Source organism: Anguilla rostrata, chromosome 6 (assembly GCF_018555375.3).
Source record: "Anguilla rostrata isolate EN2019 chromosome 6, ASM1855537v3, whole genome shotgun sequence".
NCBI classification, from domain to species: Eukaryota; Metazoa; Chordata; class Actinopteri; order Anguilliformes; family Anguillidae; genus Anguilla; species Anguilla rostrata.
Window position 1 is genome coordinate 54,013,086 of NC_057938.1, and position 20,355 is coordinate 54,033,440.

General features: G+C 45.5%; 1 protein-coding gene and 1 long non-coding RNA gene across 3 annotated transcripts; one reads left to right on the plus strand and one right to left on the minus strand.

Annotated features, from left to right (window-relative positions):
• Positions 1-379: 379 nt before the first annotated feature.
• slc2a12 (solute carrier family 2 member 12) lies at positions 380-9,802 on the minus strand. 2 transcript variants are annotated; one of them, XM_064340589.1, is made up of 7 exons: positions 9,478-9,802; positions 8,313-8,404; positions 8,013-8,118; positions 5,072-6,409; positions 4,643-4,765; positions 4,148-4,280; positions 380-2,455 (listed from the first exon to the last, which is right to left on the minus strand). In XM_064340589.1, exons 3-7 carry the CDS (start codon positions 8,101-8,103, stop codon positions 2,362-2,364), a joined length of 1,779 nt encoding a protein of 592 aa, XP_064196659.1. In that variant the 5' UTR covers positions 8,104-8,118; positions 8,313-8,404; positions 9,478-9,802; the 3' UTR covers positions 380-2,361. The 2 variants fall into 2 exon arrangements, with proteins under 2 accessions (XP_064196659.1, XP_064196658.1); XM_064340588.1 differs by lacking the exon at positions 8,313-8,404 and having other exon boundaries at positions 9,478-9,801.
• On the plus strand, positions 8,774-19,157 carry LOC135257646 (uncharacterized). The gene is made up of 3 exons (XR_010330702.1): positions 8,774-8,864; positions 14,067-14,179; positions 14,503-19,157. It is a non-coding gene; the product is annotated as an uncharacterized LOC135257646 (long non-coding RNA).
• Positions 19,158-20,355: the final 1,198 nt, after the last annotated feature.

The following is a 20,355-nucleotide window of genomic DNA, read 5'->3' on the forward strand; positions in this document are numbered from 1 at the left end:
CTGTCAGTGCAGAAGAGAAAACCAGCAGCACTGCCGACCTTGTGGCCCAGATTTGACCTTCCTTGGAGTAAATCAAGAGTGTCCCATTTTACCCATTCATATTTCAATGTCTTTACTGGACACAATGTAAATATACTGTAAAGGCTTAGGAGCGGTCCCTGTCACTCCTGCGTCAGACACTTGGTGAAATGAATATAACTTAATAGGCGGGTGGGGGAGGGAGGGTGTGGCTGTGGAAGTGTTAAATATTTACCTGGTAAAAATCCACAGAAACTGGAACCGAAGGAGATGTCGTTCAGTTTGTTGATGTAATACGTTCACTTTTGTATTTTGTACAATAAAAAAAACAACAAAAAAAACAGACTCGAACCAGCAGTGGTGATGTTTTGATTTGTATTTTTATTTTTTATTTAGTTGTTATTGTGGAAAGGCGTTTGTTGTGCATGTTTCAAACAGAGCGTGGCCAGTCAAAGCCGCACTCTGAGGGAGCCCGGCATTTGTGCGCAAACAAAATGGCTCTCAAAGTAGGATCTGAAATCACTCGTCGTTGTGAATCACAGTCACAGTTTTCAATAGGCTGAGCTCTCCTTCCTTATACAGACACATTACCTAACTCTTGGGAGGATTAAGTAAATCCCTACTACACATCAGAAATTTGAACCGACACACTGTACAGTACTTGTTTGTAGTTTTGTGCCATAGTCATTGCAATTGTGCGTCAGTTTGGCACGTCATGGCGGTAGCCGTCCGTGCACACCGTCCGTGCTCACCCTCAGTCAAGTTAGCCCAGTGTGCGCTACACGTACGCTACAAAGTGTCCTGAACGTCAAGCCTGCTCATTTAAATGTAGAAAAACGATTATTTTACAGCTTAAATAAGAACTTTCCAATGCAAAAGGATCTGTAATCAATCGTCTGTTGTGCTGTTGACACTAACAAGAGGTTGACATGAATTGGCACTGTGTGTACAATGACAAAGAAGGTCAGGGTTTAGTCAGAAGCTCCAGGGAAACTAATTTACATAAAATACAGCGTGTTCTCAATAGCACACACAAAAAAAATTACAGTTTTGTATAATAGTAAAATTATCCTCGTACGCCAGAACTTATTAATAGAACAAATCTAAACAAAAAAAAAAAATCCAAGATTCAGTCTTGCACAGACTGAATCACCATTTATTTCTACAGGGATAGATGAAGTGTCCTTTTTTCCCCCCCGTCGTAAAAACAAAACACTTCTAGCTGAAGGGTTGGAGCATCAGTAGTGTCCACCAAACCAAACAAAAATTTAAATGAAGGCTTATTTCTTCTAATCATTTAACATTTTTAATGATGTAGAGCACAGGCGTCAGAATCCAGTCTTGGACGTGTGCAGTCTCTGCTGGTTTTCAGTGCGTTTCAGCTCCAGTGATTCATTTAAGGTGTTGGTTGGCTAAATGATCAAACACATTGGAAGCAACAAATGCCTGCAGACACTGGACCGGAGTTTGACAGCTCTGGTTTACAGCTCTAAGTGCTACGGGCAGGTTCATAAATCTAAACTCTGTATACCAGGGGTCTGCAACCCTGGTCCTGGTGAGCCACCAACTCTGCTGGTTTTAGTTGTTAATCTGCACTTAATTAAACAATTGGAACTGTTGAGGTCACATCTGACTGGCTTCATCTGGCTCCTTTGTGTCCGAACTGGTTGCTGATATTTAGGCAAAAACCAAAACCATCTCACCCTGCGGCCCTCCAGGACCAGGAGTGTAGATCACTGTGCTAGAGCGAGCAACAGGCTAATCTTGTGCAGGGGTGTCCAATCTTATCTGAAAAAAGTGGCCGGTGTGGGTGCAGGTTTTCGTTTTAGCCCGGTACTAAAGGCACCTGATTCAACTAATGAACTAATACCGGTCGTCAATCAAGACCTTGATACAAAAGCCCGTACCCACAGCGCCGGATGAGCCTGGACGCCCCAAATCTTGTGCGTTCGGGCGAGCGAAGTGGAGAAGTCTGCAGCATTTTCAGCGTTTCTCCACACATGCTGCGCACATTTTATCCGTAAGGCCGGCCCGTTCGCCAAAGCCGTTCGGGTCCCGCGAATGCCAGCGGAACATTCCGGTCCCTCGTACGCGCGAGCCGCGAAACCCTTTCGCTAAACGTGCAAGAGAAGGCTGCCGGTGTGTATTTATTCATTTTACAGTTCGTTTCATTCAAGTATTTTGACTTGGGTCTTCAGAAAACGCCTCTTGCTGTTTGCTGTTTTTACTGTGAGGTTATCCCAGAGAAGTTTTAAGTAACACGGAGAGGGAAAAAAAAATGTTTTTTTTTTTGTTTTTATTGTGCCGCTTCCTAAATGGCGTTCGGTTCTGAGGTATAGATTCTTATTTTGTCCCGTTCTCCTCTTCCTGTTTCATTGAGATTAAGATTTCTGTTTTTGGCTTCACCCTGTAGCATATTCTGTCTTCAAGGTGGTTCCTGGGGAAAAGGAAACAGCCAAATTATTCCAGCGTACATCAGTTTGTGTAGCATGTGTTCTAGACCTCTGTTGTTGTCGTACTGGTTTTGCGACAACACACCACAATAAAACCTAAAATGATACAGCAAGCACAGTGTGATCTGCCAAAAACTCCAACTTGGCTGATGCAGGTTATTCCAAGCCTATGTCTAATGTGTGTTTAGGGCTCGATTAAGAGTAACTATCCAATTAATGTGCTTTCTGTCCTGTTCTCCATTGGACAAGCAAGCACCATGGACCACAACTTAACTTTCTTATAAGCCTGCAAATGTAATATTGACCTTTCGTGACCTGTCCTTTGTTCTACAGAACCGCTTTCACGGTAAGAGCACTTTCACAAGAGATAAATAGCGCTGATTCCAGACAGACGACATTCCCAGACCAGCTAATGTAAGGGCAACATCACTAAAAACATATGGGTACATGCAGATAGCATGTTTAATTTTAAAATGACATGGGGTGAGGAGGCTGAGCAGGAGAGGAGCAGAGATTCAATTCAGTTCATTTTATTTGCATAGTGTAAGAATACAAGTGGAAAACCAAATGGTGGAAGTATTTGAGTGGCGATGGATCGCATGTAATCTTACCCAGGGCTACTGGAACGGGATTAATTTAATGACATCACAGTTATCTGACTCCAAAGTGATGTTGTAACCTTTCCTCTGTGCTAGCAGTTATGCATAGACAGAGGAGAATGCTTTCTGCCAGTAGTGTGGCTCTATACATATCGCTGTCTATCTTGGTGGACGCGGATGTGCCTCTGGTTTGTGTGATCCTTGCCCCTTGTTCTACCTCTCTGTTTAAGCTATAAACCGCACTGGTGTCTATACCTCACCTGGCTTTTGGGGAGTATCTAAGATCTTGTAGGGTCAGCCCCCCCCACCACTAAAGACACCAACTTGTTCCCCGTGACATCAGCTTTCCAGCAATACAGAACGTGAGTACACTGCATTACGGAGAACCTAAGATTCACATAATAGTGATCGAGTAAGATGTTTTGCAACTGAGCCCTGTCTTTACCGCACCTTCTGACTCCCTGTCAGAACAGTAAACGGCCTGTTTTCCTTTGGAAACCACAATTACAATAGCGCTTCTTACAGAGACACTGTCACAAAGACACTTGGCAGTGAAAATGCAGAAGACCTGAAAGCAATTGAGGTAAAAAAAAAATAAAGAAGTAAAACTCCCCAGTGGGATTAAAAACACTCAACTGGTGGTGAGAAATAAACTCCCCAATAGGAAGAAATGACTATGCATTACATTACATTCCAGGCATTTAGCAGACGCTCTTATCCAGAGCGACTTACACAACTTTTTTACATAGCATTTTACATTGTATCCATTTATACAGCTGGATATATACTGAAGCAATTTCGGTTAAGTACCTTGCTCAAGGGTACAACGGCAGTGTCCTACCCGGGAATCGAACCTACGACCTTTCGGTTACAAGCCCAGTTCCTTACCCACTGTGCTACACTTCGTCCTCCGTCCTGCAGGGGGAGCCCATCCTCCGCTGGCTAGCCCAGTGTAGCAGTTCAGGTAGGATGAGTCATAACAGGCGTATTTATAATGAGGGATCTAACGGAGCGAACGATAAAATGATGACCATCGCCGTGTAAGACAGACTGTTGTCAAAGGAGCAAAGTACTTACGTCTTGGCCAGTTCCTTCGAGATCTGCTCCAGTGACCGTCCTTTGGTCTCGGGTATGTACAAAATCACGAAGACCAGCAGAGCAAAGCTCATCGCCGCGTATGTGAATATGACATTCGGGAGGCCGATCTTGTCTGAAATGAGACGCACAATCCGTTAAAGCCACAGTCAGTGTATTGTAGGCACATGTTTTCTGAGGAACCACACGTGTATAGAAGATCTCCACCTATCCATGATTTCCTGTATCTGCAGAATCTTTAACTACAAACACATTTGGGGCGTGGGGAGGTTGGCTGTTGGGGTGGTTCGGTGGGGGTGTTGGGCGGCGGACTGGGGCGGAGGGGGGTGGGTTGGTGGGGGTTTTGGGCGGTGGACTGGGGGGACGGTGGTGGGTTGGTGGTGGTTTTGGGGGTGGACTGGGAGGGGGTGGGTTGGTGGGGGTTTTGGGTGGTGGACCGGGGGGGGGGAGGGGGGAAGGGGGGGGGGTGGCGCTTACCTGTCACAGTGAGAAATGTCAACGAAATGACGAGGTTGGTGCCCCAGTTAATGGCCGACACCACAGACACGGCCTTCCCCCGGATTCCCAATGGAAAGATCTCGCTCAGGACCACATAAACCACTGGAACACAGACGCAAGGGATCAGTGAGATGGGTTTGTCGACAGCGCGTGAAAAAGCACGGCCCACCTATGTCCCGACACACATTCGCCAAAAAAGGATATCTCTCAGGTGTGTGGGAGTTAAAAAAAGAGACAAAAAAAAAGCTTGTTTTGCAAATACACTCACAGAGCTGAGCAGGTTTAGCTGCATTTCTGAAATTTCGCGACCTCCGCCCCTAAGGACGATGTCATGGATTTGCATATGCGAGGATGACATTTTTTTAAAAAGACGACAATAATGATAAAACCGTCAAAGTGAAAACTTACTTGGTCCGAGACTTATGGAAAAGGCCGTCACGTAGACGAGCAGGCTCACGAGCGAGAGCCACTTCAGGACGCTGGAGGTCCCCGTCTGGAAAGGGCTCGCATCCGTAACCTTGACAACGCTTTCTCCGCCCTCCTGGCTCCACCCCCCTTTGGTCGTCCACCCGCCGGTGGCGCTGGCGTTGGTGAGGTTCAGGCCGTTGGGGACAGGCGGCGCGAAATCGACGGGCAACCCCCCGAAGTCCCCGCCGGCCCGGGACGCGGAGGCGTTCTGCGGGGGCCAGGTGGTCTGGTTGAGCCCCCCCCCCGCGGGGTTCTGGCACAGGCTGGTCATGTTGGCGTGGCTGTGCAGGGTCACGGCCCCCAGCGTGGTCAGCGACACCGCCATGACCACCGAGCCCACGCACAGGAAGGCCTTGCTGCCCACCCGGTCCACCAGCAGCACGGCAGGCACCGTCGCCAGCACCTTCACCACGCCCAGGCCCGTGGACGCCAGCGTGGCCGCCTCGTTGCTGTGGAAGCCCACCGACTTCAGGATGGTGGAGGCGTAGAGGAGGACGTTGGGCTGGCCGGTGGCCTGCTGGAAGAAGGCCAGGGCGACGCCGATCATCAGCCTGGTCCGGATGTTGTCCCGGCTCCGGAACAGGTCCAGGAAGCCGTACTGGCTCTCCTCCCGCACCGCGCTCTGGATGCTCTGGAGCTCCTCGTCCGCCGGCCCGTCCCGCAGCCGGGCCAGCACCCGCCGGGCCTCCTGCGCCTTGCCGCTCTTCATCAGGAAGCGCGGGCTGACCGGCAGGAAGAGCATGGTGACCGCCTGCAGGGCCGCCGGCGGCACCGCCACCGCGAACATGTACTTCCAGCCGCCGGGCACGGCGGCGAAGGCGTAGCTGAAGCCGAAGCCCAGCAGGATGCCGATCACCACCATCAGCTCGTACAGGCACACCAGCAGGCCCCGCTTGTCCTTGGGCGCGATCTCGGCGATGTAGAGGCAGGCGGCGGCGCCCGACAGCGCCACAGCCATGCCCACCAGCGCCCGCCCGGCGATGAGCGCGGGGTAGGACGGGATGCCCACCACCACCAGGGTGCCCGCCACCACCGCGCAGGCGCTCAGGACGATGGAGGCCTTCCGGCCGTAGCGGTCGAGCACGAAGCCCCCCACCAGGGAGACGAGGAGGGCGCCGAAGAGCAGCGAGCTCACCACCATCTCCTGCCTCTGGCACGTGAGCGACAGCGCCTCCCTCAGCTGGAGCATGGCCCCCGAAATGAGCCCCATCTCGTACCCCAGCATGAACCCGCTGACCGCGGCCACCACCGAGGCTAGCAGCAGGAACGTCCGGCATCCTGCAAGCCGGGGAGGCCACACATCACATCACAACAGAGGTACCCCCTAATGGATATACCCTGAAGCAAAATTTAGGATTTGAGAATAATTATTTTTTTAAATATTTTTTTACAGCCATGGGTTTATTAATAATATGTACATTGCAGTGTCTGAAAGCAGCAATAATTAGCATATTTGGCTAATTACTGAGCATATATTTGGTGATTTTGAAGATATATTTTAATATATTGGCTGCATGTTCCATTTCCATAAGGGCTACGGTAGCACATGGGGTCTTTATAGTTGAAGAGGCATCGAGGCTGAATTGCTAGATTGTTTAAAAAAAATAAATAAATAAAGTAATAAAATTATTCCATTGTATTTCCAATACAATGTGTGCCTTGGAGAGAATGCAGGCAAATCCTGCAAGCTCTGTCACGATTAGCATCTATCTTACAGAGTATCATTTCATTTTTTTCTTCTTTTGTAATACACTCTCATGGCCTAACAATAAATGGTATGATTTAAATATTTGCTTTTCAGATCACAAGGATATTTTACACATTGAAAGGCCAACAGTTAACAGTACAGTATACACTTAATACAAAGGGTACATACTTTTAATGAGTTTAACTATTCGTAATTAAATGCATTTTCTCGCATTTAATCTGCAATTAAATTTTTGCTACCAACTGGGTTTCAGCTCAAAAATGTATTTAATCTTGAGTAGAAAGCATTTTTTTGCACCTGGATTACTCTTGTTGGTGCTAATCCGCTTATAGCGCACATTAGTGTAGCCTACAAAACGGCCTCTGTTTTTAGGGGTTGGCGTTTAAAATTAAGGGCAGTGGTCTTTAACCCTGTAAGGTGTGAGATCATGAATATGTTATTAGAATGTTCTAACCTGAACATTCTAATGCTGATGTAACAGTCACTACTGGTGACTGAAAGCAGTGGAGTTCTAGAACACTGACTTAGTATTTTGAAAAAACATTCCAAAAAACTTATAGTTCAGAAGGTTAAATGTGGTCAATGCTACATGTACAGTTGTTAAACAAATTCAACCTGTTAACTGAATAATACTTCCATATGACTATGTAATACTGCATTCCTTGTCTATAACAGCGGGAACAGAAGAAATTGATGATTTTAGAACAGGTCTACACATCCCATACAGACCATTAAACCAGTTCTACTGAAATTAAAATGACTGTTCCCTGCTATTTTGGGGTTGATGGTTCCACCTGAGGCAACTGCAATTGGCCCAAATCATCCATCTAGAATGCTGCAAGTCATACATGTTGCTAACATACGTAGATAGTTAAAAAAAAAAAAACTAGTTTACATTTTCTTACGACTGATGAATACTCTATTTCTTTCATCATCTGAGTTAAACATGATAGTGTGAATTAAAATGTAACATCCTAGGTTGTTCTTAAGTCTTTTTTGTGGCAAATGTTGCCTTAAATGCCCTTTTACAACACACCTACCATAGTCTCAGAACAGAATCTGCAGTGTGATACCTTTCACTTGTTCAGTTTCACACTAACTAACAGGTAATGGGACTGCCCGACAGGTAATACACCCTGCAATGTTGATTGAATTTAAATGTCGATGGTTCACCTTTCTTTTTGCCGTCCAGGTGGTTCTGGGTACTTTGGTCTTTTAAGGATTTCTGTTGAGAGTTCAGTTTCTCAGTGCCATATGTGTCCATTCTTGATAGTGTTCACTGGCAAATTAAAGTGTAGAAATAAAAAATAATAAAATCAAGCACCAGTTGTAAATCAAGCAACAAAAAAACTTTATCTGTAGGCGTTTATAAAATTTAATTTATGGGAGTTCATTAAGTGATGTTTGATACTACATAAGTAAACGAACGTTTACAGAAACTGGATACTATGAAAGTTATACAGAAATAGTTACCTCTAAAGAGTTTATGTCCTGTTGCGACAGAAATGTTGCTCTGTATCCGTTGGTCAAATATAGCATAGGCTACATGTACGTAAGACTTGCATCTGTTAAACATTTCAGTGTCATTGCAGAATGTTCTCTAATATCATTAAAGTCATCATATGGCTTAACCTAGCTGAACTCTAAAACTGGAAACATACACTGGTATCACTTGCGCTATTTGATAATAACACATTGTCTCAATATGTAGCCAACCGCAAACACCAAACAAAACACATGCCTAGTTTTGGACATCCAACCCAATCCGAACCGAACCAATGTTACTAGATAGCTGTTTTTATACAGCTAGTTAATAAGTTACACGTTGCCACAATGACCCACAGAAGGTTGTGCTGACTGTGTTACACTGTCATCGATGTTTACAAAATTCAGCCAATCAATGGGGATAAGCATCTCTGTCTCTTATTCACTAACTCGTTTGTTTATTTTACATAGCCTAGCAAAGCAACAAATATCGTGAGCTGCAGCTGGCAGAATGACACTAAATTGTGTAATCGCTTTCTGGTAAGCAAGTACCCGTAGGTAAAATGACTTTAAACTCCACTCTTTTAAATGTTTAAGTTCGCTAACTTCCAAGCAAAAATGTTCGCAGAACTGCATGTGTTTAGGTCAAGAAACTAGGTAAGGTAGCTAGCTAATAGTTCGAGGACTAACTAGCTGGCTATTTTTAAATACTTTACTTAAAGTAGCCTACTCAAAGATAGTCATTTTAATGAACGCATATTCTACGATAAATGTTAGACTATTCCTAGGTTATGTTTAGGAAGCTAGCTGGGAAATTAAGTTATGTGCTTGCTACATCTCAATGAATAAGCCATATACACACTAGACTAGCGAGCTTTGCTATGACAAATACTTCGCCAGTTGCTAGCTAACGTTAGCCAATTGGCTTAGAAACCAAGAGCAAGTTAGAAAGAATTCAAGCTAGTTATGTTACCTAGCTGCCAATAGTGTAACAGTTACAACTATTTTCAAAACTAGCAATACCGAAAGACAACTGGCTCGATTAACCAGCTAACCTTGCTTATACCTTCAGAAACGCAATTAAACCGTAAACTTGGCTAACTAAAATGCTGCAAAATTCAAAAGATAAATACCAGCCAATGATTATTCATACCTGTCTGGTGCTTGACGAGAGTTACTACTAGCTAGTTGCGCAACAGGCTAGCTAGTTACTGTAATCGGGCATCTTGAATGAGTGGCTATAACTAGAAAAGTTTGTCGCAGCTGCCGGTGGATTTGCTGTCGCCCTCCTTTGCAGCGCCGTGACAGCACAGGTTTCTTGTTTTGAAATTGTGTGCCTCGGTGCTCCTCCTACAGCTGCTCTCACACACTTCGCCAGTGTGTCACACAACGACACAAAGGTGCTATTTCTTAGAAATGAAGGACGATTACAGCTGTCTCGCACATTATGGTATTCCTGATTAATACTTACTGTTAGCCAGCGATTATACTGTGCCAGAACAGGTCCAGCAAGCGTTGGATGTTCGGACACGGGGGAGAGGGAAGGGGAGGGGGGGGATGTGTTTGGTGGTTGGGTGTTGACGTGTTTAATTCTGAGAAATTATATTTAATCATCCTTTTGGTTGGCGATAAAACGTCTGACAACCCAGGGTTGTAAAAATACAATTATATAGATATAGTGCAGAATAATCTGACAGCTTGTCAGAGCATTATATTCAATTGAATTCAGTTCAGTTGTATTTGTATAGCGCTTTTTACAGAGAACTGTCACAAAGTTACTTTACGGAGTAGCAAGGCAAGAAACAGAGCAGAAGGAGTGAACAGAGAAAACACCAGGCATGAACCCCCAAATAGCGAATACCTAAGGTAAAATACTCCCACTGGGGAGAAAAACCCTCAAATGGCAGAGAGAAAAAAACTCCCCAATGGGAAGAAATATTGAGAGAACCCGACTATAGAGGGGAGCCCATCCTCCACTGGCTAGCCTGGTGTAAAGTAGCTGACAGAAAATAAAAAGAGTTAAGCTGTTAAAATGAAAGTGAGTTATTGATTTGTGTTGTTCAGGTAGTCGCCTGAATGTCCTAGTTTGTGACAATCAGAATAAATCCCCACATTCAGTGCTAAAATAGCCACAGGTAATACAGGTGAAGGCTAGACACCAGTCTGTCTCCGCTGAAATAGCCATTTGCAGCAGGTTCACAGTCTTGACATGTGTAAGCATGAACTTTTTGGTATTTCTGAGCATTTTGTAGTTGTGTTTTTGTATACTATCACCAAAGACTATCTTTACAGTGCTGGCACAGATTCCCGTAAGGCCATAATGCTGCAGAAGTAGGTTAACTTGGAAATTGGAGTGATAATACATCCATGGTGTACTTAACAGCTGATAGCTAAAATAGCTTTTAAGAGACTTGTGTGTTTTTCTGTCCAAAAATGCCATCCAGACAGATGAAACTGACATTCTAATGGGCTATAATGTGGGCCTAATGAAAGGACACAGTTTGGTCATTCAACTAAAATGACCCTTGAATTGCCTGGTCTTACGATGATAAACATGTGAATGTGAAGCATTTTCAAACAGTCTGCCCAGTTGGATGTCCTAACTGATAGCTGCTGAATCCCAGCCGAGATGTTCCTTGTTTCCCAGATGTGGCACATTTAAAAAAAAAAAAACAAATATACTCATATAGATGTCGATGCCAAAGTTCCTGAACAGAGAAGCCCTAATTTAGTTTACTGCTGATTTCGTGACATGCTTTGGCCGCCATGTTATCTCAACATTTTGCAAGGTGGTGATAATAATTGTGAAACGCAAAATTTTTACCTAGTTTTTCGGTGACATTTGATGTCCGTTTGTGCCGCCGCTCTCCGAGCACTGCTCTGTGACCGCGTTGGCGGGGGAAGAAAAGGGTTAGCGGGTACCTGTAAGCGCTACAGGGACAAGCCCTACAGCTTTCACCTGAATGTGAAAGACTACATGTCCTCTTGGGCTTCAGAGATGAATTCGGTCCTTATAATTCAGAATTCCAGGTGTTATGTAACAGTGCGAGGGCGGTGCGGAGTTTCACCAGCAGGTGGCGTCAGAGCACTGCGTTTTAATTATTCAGCCGGTGAATGTACTGAAGTCAAGCAGGATAAGACTGCATATATTACAGCAAATTGGAAAGTATTATGATTTGTGCAAGCTGTCTGTAGTTTGTCAGACCGGTCCTTTCTACCGGCCAATATCTTGTGGGGATATATTTTGTTTGTGTTATAAACACAACAAGGACCAAAGCTTCATACTTTTTCTGTGTTTTGTGTGTCTACGACACAGGTGTCAGAAACCAATCCTGTCAGGTGGAAAGCGGTTTTCTGTGTGTTTCAGCACCAGTGATTGATTCGAGTTGTTTATTGGTTGAGGAATCTACAGACCTTGTTCTCAAGACCTTAATTGGCTGATTATGGAAAGGAACGCAATAATACCTGCAGGACTGGAGTGTGTCTGCACAGTCTCCTCTCTTCTTCTCCATGGCACACATTAAACCTTTTAAAAATCATTTTTAATATTTACAGCCATCAGAGGGATGATAGTCACCTGTTTTACCACTCAAACTGCGGCAGATCCCTATGTGGGATGTACCGTCCCTTCTGCCCTGTTAAAATCGCTGATACTCCACCTCGGTGCCCAATAGTGTTTCCTGGTAGACAAATGACAGCTCTTAATGACCAGGACAGGAACCAAATAGGGAAGCGGGTCAGTCAAAATGCTGATATTTCAGCTTCTACAAGGCCAGGCCGCCCCACACCCCACCCTCCTCCCGAAAACCTGCCCGCTGAGCCTCTTTAAAACGTCACCTGCTGCAAAATTCCTGTTAAGTCCGGTGGGCGTCCATCCTGCTGGAATTTTCCGCAGGGCAGTTACTGGCGCGATCGGGCGTTAAAAAGCCTGCTGGAGACCTGATGACCTGCGGCCATATATCTCCCCAACTGTCATCAGAGAGGGGGGGGGGGGGAGAGGGAGGAGATAGAGAGATTGGGGGAGAGAGAGAGGCGGGGGTCGGGGCGCAGAAAGTGTCGCTAGCTCGCTTTTCTCCCAGAGAGCCCGGCTCAGACCGGCCTCGCGGTCCGCCGCACGCCGTCAAGAGAGAGGCCTCGTGCTCGTCCTCATCCTCTTCCTCATCCGCTCGCTCGGTTAAGAAGAAGAAAAAAAAAAAGCAAGGGAAGTGAAAGCGAGGTTAATTGGTGCAGGTGGCGTCCTCAGCGTCGGCGCGAAAGCTCGGAGCGGAACCCAGGCTGTCTCCTGCTGCCCCGCCGTCGGTGACAGATGACCTGGGACAGGTGAGCGGATTCTATTAATGTCACCCGGCCCCAAACGTCACCTTCTGCGGCGGCTCACAGCCACCTCTATTATCCCCTCGGGGCCGAACGCCTCCCTCAGATCTCAGCACTTATCTTATTTTGCTGGCCGGAATAAGAAATGAAATGGGGCTGTAATTCACGAGGGCTGTGATTAGAACAGTCGGGCTCCAGGGTGACACTGCTGGAATCCCGACGCACCATCACGTCGCCTGCAGATCACACAAGAGTCAAAACAAGGGAGGAAACGGGTTAGGGAACATGTTTGGCGGTTTTATTGGTGGTTTCCTGCACCTCGATTGGTTGAAAATTCTCCTCCTCAGGGTGTTTTGGCCTGGATCCAGTCCACATTTATGCTCAAGTCAAGTGTTACCGTTTTTTTAAAATATTATTTATTTATTTTTATTTTTTTAAAGCAACTGCATTTTATGCTTCCATGTGAATTTTTACCGATTGTGCGGACCGACGCCTGGATTTTAAGGTCAAACGTCCCGCCGAATTCAGGATGTTAAGGCTGAGCTCGCGCGATCCGGAACGACGTCCGCGCGGCACGCCGACCGAAGACGTTTCCCGTGGGAAGCGAGGACCGTGGCTGAGCGACGTGGAGAGAAATGTCTGGGAGAGGCATAACCGGGTTTTTCACGGGGGGCGGGGGGGGGTCCGTCACGGCGAGGGAGCTGCGAGCGGCGCTCTGGAGGCCTGCTGGGGTGCGCAGGCCCCATGCTTAATGAGGCCATCTGGGTTAGCGGGAGAACGGCGCGGTCAGCGAAAAATAGCCTTCGCCGGCTATTCGCCCAACTGTTGCCTCCCTCCTCCCACGGGGCGAAAATCAGTCCTCGTCCTGCAGGATGACCTCATCAGTGTCTCGCAGAAAGCTCCCGTGTCCGTTTTAAGAAAATATGTGTGTGTCGAAAGTTCTCGTCCAGCTTACGCTTACTCATGTAAATGATGTCTCATGACTCAGCACCTGCTGGTGTGTGTTGGTTCGAATACCACACGAGGAACGTTAGTGTTGTTTTGAGAAATGGAAATGGAGAAACACCTTTTTTGTTGTTCGTGAAAATTTTTAGACTGCGGTTTTTTTTAGACTGAGGTCTGGATTCAGTCGACATTTATCTTTAAATCTGACTTGCGTTTAAACCTGTCAGTGCAAGTGCTGTTAGTCACAATTTGGTTAGCTCCAAACTTGCCACAGCGTGTTTGTAAAAGAAAAACACAAACGTCAGTGTTCTTTTATGGGCAAGTTTAGGACGAAAGTCTATTGAATACAGACCACTGCATTTTTTTCACATGACAACATTAATGTACTTATACCGTACAGGTATGGGTCCTGAACAAGTGTGTGGAGGCATAGCATGGCTCAGCATGTGACTGTCATTCATCGCATCTCTTGTTCTTGAACAGGAGCTGCCGGCATGCTGGGGGCCTGGGCCCATGTCACATGTACAGCAGCATGGACAGAGACGTTAGTCAGCTGGTTCCTGTCAGCAAATTTCTCCTCTGCTCTGTGACTGAAGGTGTGGAATGCTGGCTAATTTAGAAACTGTGCACTTCTTCTTTAACTGTTTCTTCTCAATGGTTAGATTCTTTTTTTAGAAACTAAAAACACTATGCACAGGCCAGACACTTTTTTCAAGCCAGTTAGAAAACAACATAAGGATCAGCTACACTGCACACGTGTGTGAATTAGATTAGTAGACGCCTCCTTTAAAAAAAAGCCTTTCTGTTATTGTTCTTGTACTTGAGGGGGTGTGTACTGTTGTTATACTGTTGACCTGGACCTGGTCACAGTCATCATGACGCACCTGAATGTTGCTGTTTTTCTTCTCTATGATCAAAGGGCTTAGTGTATGTCTGTGGCGGGCCACCAGCTGATTGGCCGTGCTCTTCACCAACCAGGTACATGCAGAGGGGGAGGTGTCAGGTGCGCAAGCACCTGCCTCTTCTGCTCTAAGTGCCCGACATGCCCCTTTGATTTGATACCAAAAAAACAATATTTTTATCATCATTACTGCAGTCATTAATTTTCATTCATTCACTCATTCATTCATTCATTTTGTTAAAATATGTGCTGTTTAAGGAACTGGACATTGTAAAACCTAGTGTTTATAGGCTGATGTACCCATTTCTCACTTTGAGCACCTGCCCCTCAAAAGGTCTTGCAGGGCCCTGACTCCAACCCCTGAATTCAGTCAGTAGTTTGTCCCTGAATTTGACAGTGCAAGCACTCTCCCGCTCATTTGCTGAAGCCCTTGAGGTTAAGTATCGTGCTCAATGGCGCAATGGCAGTGTACAGAGGTTATAAAGTAACTGCTCTGCATCGAGAGCAATGAAGGAGTTCATTTCTTCACTGGGTCAATACTAATGAAACAGCCGCGTTTGTTAATCATGCAGAGAAGTCTAGTGCGATCTCAAAGCCAAGGCCTGTCCTTTCCTCAACGGAAAGTCAGTTTGAATTAATCAATCAATCAGTCATTTGAATTGATTCCATTAATTAAGCTGGTAAACAATGTACAGACCTGCCTAAGTGTGTTGATGATTTCATTTGGAAAAGGCAATTGTTATAAACGGCTTGATTTTTTTGTTTGTTTGTTTGATTTAAGCTTGGACAATGTGGTAAGGATTGTATGTCCTTCAGACTATGTGGGAATTTTTTCCTTGCATGTTGCGGTCCTGTGTCCTAGTGCTCTAGTTCACCACCTCTTTTCCTCATGGTCAATCTTGTTTCATGGTCACCATAAAGGCTTGTTAAAGTTGCGTTAACGTGAGCAGGCTTGGAATTAATTCCACTTACGTAACTATCTGCAGGACCGTTAATCATACTTAGGGAAGCTGCATTCTTCTGCGGGACATCGGTGTCCAAATACCGTGCGATAGGAATGCCGCGTTTATAACCGTACTAAACCTGCTGGCGATTTAATGCACCATATTTCATATCGCAATTTTTTTGCACCCAGCGACTCTCACGGCCCTTATAAAACGGCACCTTCATTCATATTTCAGCCAATTCATTCGTCGCGGCTCATTAGACCAGGGATCCGGCTCTAATTGCGTATGCACTTCAGAATATTTCATTAGCGACCGCGGTTTATTCGGCTCCGTTCCGTCTCTCTGGTTTCGTTATCTCCAGTCCCTGACTGAGCACGCGGCTGACTGCGCACGTTCGCTCGAGACGCGGGAAGGAGCTTTCCCGAGGTAGCCCTCTGTTTGAATTGGTCTGGGAGAGACACACCTGTCAGAAGTATCCTTGCCCCACCCGCTATCAGAAAATGTGTCCCCTCCCTAAGGCCTTCCCCTTGATTGGTTGACCCATTACACGCTGGCAGTGATCCTGCCCTCTGATAGGGTAAAACATGAGGGTAGTGACCCTGCCTCTTGGGTCTGATAGTACCCAGTGAATTTCTCTCAGCTTGAACAGCTGTAAATATAACTAAATTCTAAAACGGATTTTCTTTATCAGTCGAGGTTTGTACAGTAAGACTAACACGTTTGGAGTTTGCTGGCTTAGATGAACTTTTTAAAGCTGATATCTCAAGAAAATAGAAATTAAAAGCACAGAAAATACTGTACAAATGTTGTACAGTATGTGGATTGTGTGATATAAGTTCTGAATTTAATTATAATTGCTACTGATATAAAACTATTCCTACATTCGTTGCCTATGCAGTAGTATATCTTTAGGTGGCGTGGTGCTACATTCAGTTTCGGATAATATTTTTTAATGGTTCATAAACCACAGGATTCTGATTCATCTGGAGAATCTTGCATCATGATTGGGCGGAACAAACGCCTGTGTCCAATAGCGATGCCCCCACTTCCCCCCGCAGCGCTGATGTTCTCACTTCTCAGTTCCCACACTCTTCCGCTTGCGTTAGCATCACGAGGCTAAGCGCTTCGCGGCTACAGTGGAAAAGTACTGATTCCTTTCCCCGCAGCGGCTCAGTGGCGGCTGTACCTCACCTCGTCCGTGCCCGGACAAGGTCAGAGCGTTTTGGCACTCGGTTTAGCCTGTTTCTGTTTGAATGAACACCATAAAAAGAAGAAGAAAAAAAAGGAAGAAAGAAAGAAGGCAGTATGTGCGCAACTGCTTTCTCTCTCATTCTTTTTCTCTCTCTCTTTCTCTCTCTTTTTTCTTTCTTTCGCCGGGGAAATGAAGCGGTTGCCCCCTTTCTTTCTACGGGCTCGTTGCTTTTTTGCCTGCTAATGGAACAGAGTCGTTTCAAACGGGGAGCTCTCAGGGGTTGCTAGGCGCCAGCAAGCAGCAGCCCTGTCAGCTGATCGCCTCGGCTTCCAATCACGTAAAAGCCCGGCTCTCATATCGTCCAATGGGGTGTAGTTCTACAGTACATACCTTCAGGGAAGTCTGTTCAAAACTAAACAGGTTGGTAGTGAGATGTATTAAGCTAAGCCTGCCTATGGTATTTACCTATTTTTTGGCTTCACTTGATTAGGTGGGAATTCAGACATTTTACTTCCTGTCCTGAGGCATGCTGGCTGTCAGTATATTTCCTCAGGGGGTAGGGGGGGGCAAAGGTCAGAAGTATAAATTATGTAAACCGCATTTGCATGTGTCACGTGAGTGCACAGTGAACCTTTGTTTCCCAAGTTCTGCAGTTCTTCTGACTGAGCCACCGCTGGTGATCGGCATCATCATGTGAACCCAGCACTGGCCGAGCAGTTTGTCACTACGCAGTACGATAAAGAGACGGAGAGAAGAGAGGCACAGTGTGGCTGTCCTGTATTTGCCCCTGATGTGCTGGCCGGGGGGGGGGGGTATTCCACAGGGGTAATGTTGTGGGATTCCCCTGGTGTGTTATCCTGCATACTGCAATAGCCTCTAATTACCCTCTTCCGATGTCAGAGAGAAAGCAACTATACCGATATGCGGATGTATTCTCTTTTCCTGATAGCGTACGGTTCATATTCCCTTCTCAGATTAGAAACACAAAAATGGCCCCTGTATTTTTGGCTGCTTGGTCAATGGGGGGGTGGGGGGGTGGGGCGGTTGTCGTAGTCACGTTACCAGAACATTCTGCCCGGGATTCTGCCCTGAGGAAGGACCCGACAAGCCCGCTTGTTTTCCAGCAAGTTTGGGGGCAGAGGATTTTAGGGGCTGTACCCAAAGCTGTTGATCAGAGATTAAACATTGCTCCAGTTCAGTCGTAGGTCTTTCCTGATTGGACCGGTTACCATCAGTTACAAACAAGTGTGACCCTTCCCGACAAGCCCAACATGATGTTGCATTTTTTTATTTATTTTGGACGAAGTGTGCTGTTGTAGGACACTAACCTTACGATGTTCAACCTCACAATGTTGAAAAAATCTTTAACTCCTTCCGTGTAGAGCAGACTGGCAGCATCAAATGTTTTGCAGTGAATGTGAATTAAAATAGCACAGCGAGATCAGAACTGTGAAAACATTTTTGATGACTAGTCCGTTCGCAGTGTACCCATGCGTACGTCACTAAGCGTGGAGTGTGAAGCTGAGATCGGAGAGACGTGAGTTAGCATGTGAACATCTGCTAAAAAAAAATTCAGCATCACCTCTTGAGAAGGAACAAGTGTCCTTAAGTTCCTTAGCTGGGGAACCTGGGATAACCTGATCTTTAGATTGGCTTGCTAATCATATATCTTCTGTGTGTTTCTGAACCAGCTGTCTGTCAGTCATTCATCCTTGACATATTGTACATTCTGTATTTTCCATGAACTCAAAGTTGTTTTCATTTCATTGCTACGTCTTTTTTTTTTGTTCTCTGGGCTGGAGTTATGGCTGGTAACCCATTGTTCCAGTCTGTTGCACAAGCGAGCCCCTCGTTTGGGTCCAAGTCGGTCACTGGAGCATTTAAAGTGGCTGAGCTGGAGAGAGAGGGGGAGAGGGGGAAAGGGGGAGAGAGATAGAGGGAGAGGGAGAGAGCATAAGCCAGGGAAAGCTGAATGGTTGCGCGTGAGTCAGTGCATCGGCGGCCATTTTGTTTTCCTGAAAGGAGATGTATTGAGATGCATGGCTGGCTCTCTGCTATTCCTCGGTACAAGCAGTACCCAGAGCAGGGGATTTTGGTGATTACCTGTAGTGTACTAACCAGTATTGCCAAATCTCAAATCTCAAAAGATGTTCTATTTTGGTAAAACTGTTTACCTTGTTTTGACTAAGATAGGTAAACATTTTGGCATAGTGTTTCCCCTTTCTAAAATACTAATAACATTTAAAAAAACATTTGTCCGATTGCCCATGGTCCTTTCTTACTGGACTGTACTCTTGTTGAATACTGAGAACTGAATACTACTCAGTTTTAATTCTGTGTTCAATCCCCACTCAGTAATATAATCAATGTTAAATAGATTGAGCATGTTTCTTTCTGATATGTTACTGTAATGGAGTACAATCGATCCCTGTTGGATGCAAACAGAAGTAGTTCAGTATTAACTGAATGTGTTACTTTTCAGACTTCCCAGTATTGTTCTAAAGATTCAAATCTGCAGAATGCAACAAAGTTTTTTTAAAAATGTTTACTTGTCGAATAATAACTAAAACCTAAAGGGAAAACATCAGAGTAACTCTAGTTTCTACATACTGCTGCATAACCACTGAAAAGCAATGAAGCCAGAACAAATCTTTCACATGGTTTCAATAAAATCTGATTCGTTTGCTTTGGTGCGGTTTTGTCTTCAAAGGACAAACAAAAAAAAAAAACTTTTTGCCCCGTGGGTGTGGTGCATGTTCAGTACTTGTTTTTTTTTTGTGTGTGTGTGCGTGTTGTTAGTGGTGGAACCTTTCAGCTCAATTAAAATGGTCAACAAACGAAATGCTCGATGGCGACGGGCGGCTGCTTGTTTCTAACGCCCGTCTGTCTGTTCAGGCCCGTTTTTTTGAGGAAAACAAAAGGAAGAAAAATCCCAGCCTTCCAGTGGCTTTCAGGGAAGTTTCTGCAATTCTGCACGTCTGCACAGGCCTTTGCAAAAAAAAAAAAAGAAAAAATGTCAGGAAACCAAATAAAGAATAATCGCTGACGAGTGGGAGCTATGGATGGGTGAGGCGGTCACGTAGGCGGCCATGTTGGTTCGGGCCGCACGTTTCTCTGGTGCATGAACCTGCCAGGTTACCGCTGCCTACTGTTCATACCCGCACGCCATGGCTCATGGGATACGTGTGGACAGGCTCAAGTCTTTCACACTCAAACATTCAGCCTGAAGCATGGAGAGAGAGAGAGAGGGAGAGACAGACAGACAGACGGAGAGACTGAGAGGATGTAATGTAATCTCAAAAGTATGTTTGCAATTGCTCCTGTCTCGCATTCTTTCCTAAAAAAACATTGTTTCTTTCAGGAGAACCGTGACCTTCGCATGCTGGTTGTTGTTTTTTTTGTTTTGTTGTTGATCCACTGCTGTTATTTTGGAGACTGCAAAGTGTTCTTGGGTAATCGGTTTTACCAGTTTTTTTTTTTTTTTTCTGCTGGTTTCAGACCGCACCTGACTTAGAGCCTAAGAATGCTTTATGAATCACTCTCTGCCAGAGCGTAAAGCTGCTCTGATTAACCTTTTCCAGGGTGAAGAGAGGGGTGCCTGCTGTATGTTTGTGTAGCTGGCTATGCAGTGAAGCAGTTTGAGTTTACAGCGGCTGTGCCTCGATTCAAACCTGCAACCTCCTAGCTACAAATATAGTTTTCTCACGGCTATGCACTGTAAAGAACAGTTTA

Coding starts and splice junctions, on each gene's coding strand:
- slc2a12 (XM_064340589.1), bottom strand. CDS start 8,103: ATGGACACATATGGCACTGAGAAACTGAACTCTCAACAGAAATCCTTA. Junction 6,410..8,012: donor CCTGGACGGCAAAAAGAAAG/GTGAACCATCGA, acceptor CCCGGCTTGCAG/GATGCCGGACGTTCCTGCTG. Junction 4,281..4,642: donor GACATTTCTCACTGTGACAG/GTAAGCGCCACC, acceptor GTCTCATTTCAG/ACAAGATCGGCCTCCCGAAT.